Raw genomic sequence first — 1,946 nt, 5'->3', positions numbered from 1 at the left:
CTCCCAGTTTAAGATGGATCTGACTGTCAGGAGGGGTGACAGATGAAGACAAAGCACAGGTACGGCTCCCATGAACTCTGCGCCCGCCTGTATCATCCTAGAGCAGCTGGGAGCACGTGGAGCAGAGCCGGGGGGGGGAGGCAGAGGAGGGGGCGAGAAGGGGGGAGACTTGAGAAAGCAGCAACCCTACCAGTGCTGGAATGGATCTGCTGTGGGGGATGTGGGGCTGCCGGACTGGGAGAAGAGAAATTACAGCTCCTTTCACCCCACTCTTACGGGAGAAGGATTTTTTTCCTCCTTGCCTCTTCATGCAGCTTCAAGACTTCACATAAGAGTGGCAGGGACCTTTCCCCAAACATCAAGGAGAGCATGAGAAAGAGCATATGGTCAGATGCCTTTTGCTCCATGGAGCTCCCATCACTGCAAGCACAAACACATATTTGAGCATCTCCCCCCTGAGATTTAATGTAAGAAAATCTTGGATCAGGGTCCCAGCTCTGCCACCTTCACAGGTGCCTGAAGTCCCATTCCATAAAGCAGCCTCTGGCTGGAACAACACTCAAGTCTTTTGAGTGGAAGAAGGTTTGGAGGCACTGTTAGGAGCAGTCCCCAGCAAACAGACAGCTCTGAGCATGCCTCCTCCATGTGCAGTGACACGTGACTTGTCCTTCACTTTCCTCCCTGGCCAGTGGCTTTAGTGCTAGCATAATCATTGCCATTAAAACCTTACTTCCACCACTGGAGGTGGAAGAGATGACCATGATCTTTCTCTGTTTCCCAGGACATGTCCCTCTCTCCAGAGAAGCTTTCAGATTTGCTGGCCTGTTTCAACCACCTTTGTCCTCCCAGTGACCAAACCCACTGCCCAGGAGGCACCCAGCCCCGCTGTCCCCAGCAGGGACAGGACACAGCTGCCTTCAAAGTAGCTTCTCTCCATTTTCCAGCCAGATGGGGAAAATCAGTTCCTATGCAGCAGACAGGAGCATGTCAGGCTCTCCCAGGAAAAGCCAGCTGCTTTGCCTCCCAGGCAGTTTTTTAGTAGTTAAGGGATGCTGTGACAGGGGAGCACGTGCCCTGCTGTTGCTGGTTTTCCCCACTGCCCCCACGCAGGAATTCCCCAGGCGTTGGGAGCAGGGGCCAGCCTTTTCCGGTCCAGGAGGGTTTGGAGAGGTTTGTCAGGAAGATGGATTCGTGCCCCTTCCCCTGGTGCTCCCCGCAATCTGGTTTAGCTCTCATCCATGCAGAGGGGCTGCCAAAGCAGCGCCCGGCATCTGGCTTTGGGGGGCTGCAGGCTGGGAACCACAAGCCTGGGAAGTACGCTGGCTCCTCAGGGCAGAGCAACACCCAGGTCTCCATCTCCTGCCTTCCCCTTGCTCATGAGCACAGATACTGCAGCCAGTTCAGAGGGGTAGATGTGCCCCAGGCACCCAGGATGGGAAATTACCCCCATTCCCAAAAGAATTTGGATTTTATCCCATTCCATGAGCTGAGGGATGAGAAATGCCAGCTTTGGCAGTTTTCATCCCCATGGAAAGGCTTTCACGGATGACCCCAATGGGAAGGTCTGCCTTGAGCTGTTCCCAAACGGTGCCTTTCCTTTCCAGGCTTTCTGGCCATTTCAGCCTCGTTTGATGCCATTTAGCTGCAGTTGCTGAAGGAAACATCACTTCAAATTAAACCAAAGGGGAGCACTTCAGCTGGACAACTTTGAAGTAGGAGGTTTTGATAAAAGCCTGCTTTTCCTCCCCCTCTTGATCTTTTTTTTCTTCCCCCTCTCCAAATGATGAGCTTTGGCATGGCTGCTCCTGCACAGCCAAAGGAAAGGCTGTGACTCCCTCCCAGGGCTATATCTCCCCTGACTCAGCCAAACAGCCTCTCCCCCAGGGCAATGGGCTTGGTACCAGCAGCAGAACCCAAGTTCTATCCCTCCATATCACCCAGCAGAT

The 1,946-nt window shown here is 53.7% G+C and overlaps 1 protein-coding gene across 1 annotated transcript in view; it reads right to left on the bottom strand.

Moving 5' to 3' along the window:
- Nucleotides 1-1,539: 1,539 nt before the first annotated feature.
- Nucleotides 1,540-1,946, bottom strand: part of LZTS2 (leucine zipper tumor suppressor 2) — a 7,122-nt gene continuing 6,715 nt past the window's right edge. Inside the window, 1 exon segment of the mRNA XM_050899124.1 lies at nt 1,540-1,633. Within this exon segment, the coding sequence (XP_050755081.1) occupies nt 1,540-1,633 (94 nt within the window).

This window comes from Gymnogyps californianus, chromosome 6 (assembly GCF_018139145.2).
Source record: "Gymnogyps californianus isolate 813 chromosome 6, ASM1813914v2, whole genome shotgun sequence".
NCBI lineage: Eukaryota > Metazoa > Chordata > Aves > Accipitriformes > Cathartidae > Gymnogyps > Gymnogyps californianus.
The sequence above is the reverse complement of the archived record's forward strand: the minus strand, read 5'-3'. Positions and strand labels throughout refer to the sequence as shown.